Raw genomic sequence first — 3,647 nt, 5'->3', positions numbered from 1 at the left:
CGGCCCCCTAGCCTTTCCTAGCCGCGGCGCTCGGCCCCCTAGCCTTTCCTAGCCGCGGCGCTCGGCCCCCAGCCTGTCCTATTCGCAGAGATCGGCCCCTAAGCGTGTCTTAACCGTAGCGCTCCGCCCATAAATTTTGATAATTTTGTACATAAAACTAATAAGTAACATAGGCAGAGAATCAGGCCCAGCGATCGACCCCTAACAAAAATGCGCATGAGAAAACAGGTAAGATAATAATAATAACAATGAGCGTTGTTTAATTTAGAGCAATGATGCCTCATTTGCGCTTAACATATCTTGTAAGGTATATTAAAAATATAGTTATTTTCGACTTTCAGAAAATTAAATTGTTTTTTTTTTAAATGGAGGAGAAAACGTTGCACATTGTTGAACCAGTTGATAGAGATTTGAAACAAGATGTTAATAATAAAGACGTTATCACGACGGAACAAGTTATTTCAAATAAAGAACAAACTGTCGACAGTACAAAATTAAATACCGGGGAATCTTTGTCGAAACGTCAGAAGAAAAAGGCGGAGAAGAGGCGAGTATGGATTGAATCCAAGGCGGAGAGGCGGAAGGAAGAGAAAGAACGGCGGAAGAAGAAGATGGCTCGAGTTGCGGAGGAGCGGGGAGGGTTTCCAGAATCTAGATCGTCTAAAAATTATTATTATTTTTTTATCTGGCACCTTGATTTAAAAAAAATTTAACCACATGAGTATTTCAAATATTTTCAGTACAATTGTTTTTGGGGTGGGGTTTGACCAATGGTTTAAAAAAACTTCTGTGTATAGAATATTAATACATTTGAAAGTTTATGTGGGGTTAGGGAGGATCTTTTGTGTGGGATACCCTTAATTCCGAATTATTGATTTTGATTATACAGTGGGCATTGGGCACTTTTAAATTTTACGCTGAATCTGTCTGATCTCTTGGATATACGCAATTTCTCTGTTTTCCCATTGGTTGAATGTAAAATTCTCTGGCTTCTGATTGGCTGTTAGTTTTTCAAAGATGACTCTTTATACTGGATATCGAATAAAAAGTATATAAATCTGTAGATAAACATAAAATCGAAATCGAGCGAGTATAGGCTAATTTTTTTTTTGCAACCTAGTGTGAGCACTGAGCAATGATCTTGATGTCCACAATACAGGAGTTACCATCTCTGAAATAATACACCCCTCCCACTTCTTATTATGAACTTTCTGTTAAGGCGCCCCTGCAGATGTACATGACCAGCTTTAAAGGAAAAGTCGAAGAAGAAATGAACAAGGAAAACTAAAATGAACAAAAACATGAAAATACTTTTTAGTAAATATTAAATTAAAACAAACTTGATGACATGTTCACTGTTCAGTTAAACAAAAAAATAGTCGCTAATAAATAATCCATGAAATTGAACTGCATTTATATTGAACATAACAGGTTTATATACTAGTAAAAATGTAAACAATAACAATAACATTGCGTACTGCAAAAATAAATTGAAAGCTGTCCGAAGTGAACCCCCACAGTACATTTGAACAGATTAATAATGATTCCACAAAGATCAATCTAGGTTCTTGGGATGAACATTATTTTCACTAAAATTTACCACAAGATGAATTATAAAAATATTGTTAAATTTAGTTTTATTTAGCACAATGGATACAAACAGTGGGATATGCATTTTAAACATGAATGTTTTAGGTAAAATTTCTATATCGTTAATAGTTAATATTTATTATTTTGTGTATTTTTAGTGAAATTTTACCCTTGGAATCCTTGGTGTATCTAAGTGGAGATTCTAACAACAGTATAAATACGCTAGAGCAGGGGAAAAATTATGTCATAGGTTAGTTGGTTGGTTGGAAGTGTTTATGGGATGTCTGATTTACAATAGTACCTTTCAAAGCTATGTCTGATCAAGTATCAATAAGCGATATATGTTTTGAATAATTAAAAGTGAATACTTTTAACTGTGGTTTGGCTACAAAAGTGATATGCACATTTTTTCTGGATTAAAACAACGTAAAAATTATCAGAATTAAACCATTTTAAACTAGATCATTTTTCTTTACTTACAGTGTTTAAGGGAACCGTTGTGAATCTGACATACCCCTCTTTAATTGTAGAGTTACGTAAACTTACAAGAAATTATGCTTGTCCTTCTCTTGTAATTAATCTCCAGACTAATCAACCGATCGGGATTAAGGATTTCCCATTCTAAAGTTTCAGCTCAGGTCTTTTCAAGATGAAATAATATTTGTTTGTTTGCAGGAGGATTAGTAGATCATAACAATCACAAGGGGATTTGTTTGAGAAAAGCTGAGGAGCTAGGAATACAGCATGGAAGGTAGGGACGGGTAAATATTTTAGATGCTCGGGGGGGAAAAATAAGAAATTGGACACATCACCAGACAAGTTTTATTTTAACCTTTTTTTTGATACTTTTTACCCTAAACGTTAAATAATAACAAATTCAGCAAATAAAACAAATTAACAAATTTCTTGCAAAACATATTAAAAATATTTTATAAGAGGGGGGGGGGTGACAGGCCGGGATTTTGATTTTTCTAGTAAATATATAATATAGTATGCCACCATGCAGGGTAATATATATATTCTTAGAATGATTTTTGATGATTAGGGGGAAAAATGAAAAATTGGACATCAAAAGGAAAGTATTTTCATTTTTTTTAACTTAAATAACATCGGGGGGAATTTAAAAGAGTGGGAAGGTATAACCCAAACGTTTGTAGAAATATAAGATACAAAAAGGTTCTTATCAGACAGATGGGCGCAGTTAATCCAGTGTTTTTATATTTATATTTTGGCATCGTGACCAACTAATTGAATGATTCATTGATCGATATTTACTAACTTGCTTTTCAATTTGAGTGTTTAGAAAGGTCTAAAGTGTATTTGTATCGACCTTAGATGAAGAGAGATACATTGATCTTTGTGAGAAAATTATTAAACAATATAAGAGAAAAATGAAAAGTACTCTTTACATTGTTATATTGTTCCGTTTTCGCTTAGATACCATTTTTGGTAATAAAGAGCTATTCTTAAAATTGATATTTTTCACTATATATGCTCGACATGATCATCGTAACTGTTCTTGAAAATGTTTAAGGTTTTAGACTCTTTAACATAACATTGAGTGAGTGGATTTTCTTTATAGATTATTAATGCTCTCTAAAGGGTTTATTGTCGTTCTAAGTGTCCTTCTATTTATAGAGTAAATGGTCTTATTCTCAAGGGAACCCTTTAAACAATTATCTGAGCTTCAAGGAGGAAACTACAGTTGTTTCTCTCTCAGGAAAAGTGTTAAATTCTAATAATTTACTTCTTTTTCACTGTTGCATACATCTGCGAGGTGCCGTAATTAATAACGATCAGTTTTCAGCTTTAAAAAGACATTTTATTATTCTTTTATCAGATTGTGGTTTAAAGGGTACCGTTGTGAATGGACATAACACTTTTTTCGCGGATGTCCCAGGGTCACTTGAAATCCCGTGAACAGTCCCATTAACCAATGTTAAGATAAGCGAGTAGGTTTAAAAAACAAAATGTCCTATTAACCAATGTTAAGATAAGTGAGTAGGTTTAAAAAACAAAATGTCCTATTAACCAATGTTAAGATAAGCGAGTAGGTT

General features: G+C 33.3%; 2 protein-coding genes across 2 annotated transcripts; both read left to right on the top strand.

Moving 5' to 3' along the window:
• Nucleotides 1–6: 6 nt before the first annotated feature.
• On the top strand, nt 7–641 carry LOC111715291 (uncharacterized; the record flags this gene model as incomplete). The annotated part of the gene is given in 2 exon segments (XM_023490598.1): nt 7–228; nt 372–641. Coding segments are annotated over 2 exon segments (288 nt in total), but the record flags the coding sequence as incomplete, so codon positions are not given.
• A 207-nt stretch (nt 642–848) lies between these two features.
• LOC111715289 (tRNA methyltransferase 10 homolog A) lies at nt 849–2,371 on the top strand. Its single transcript, XM_023490597.1, has 4 exons — nt 849–1,279; nt 1,646–1,695; nt 1,749–1,840; nt 2,266–2,371. The coding sequence occupies exons 1-4, from the start codon at nt 1,232–1,234 to the stop codon at nt 2,343–2,345; spliced, it is 270 nt and encodes an 89-aa protein (XP_023346365.1). The 5' UTR covers nt 849–1,231; the 3' UTR covers nt 2,346–2,371.
• Nucleotides 2,372–3,647: the final 1,276 nt, after the last annotated feature.

Source organism: Eurytemora carolleeae, unplaced genomic scaffold (genome assembly GCF_000591075.1).
Source record: "Eurytemora carolleeae unplaced genomic scaffold, Eaff_2.0 scaffold1751, whole genome shotgun sequence".
NCBI lineage: Eukaryota > Metazoa > Arthropoda > Copepoda > Calanoida > Temoridae > Eurytemora > Eurytemora carolleeae.
The sequence above is the reverse complement of the archived record's forward strand: the minus strand, read 5'-3'. Positions and strand labels throughout refer to the sequence as shown.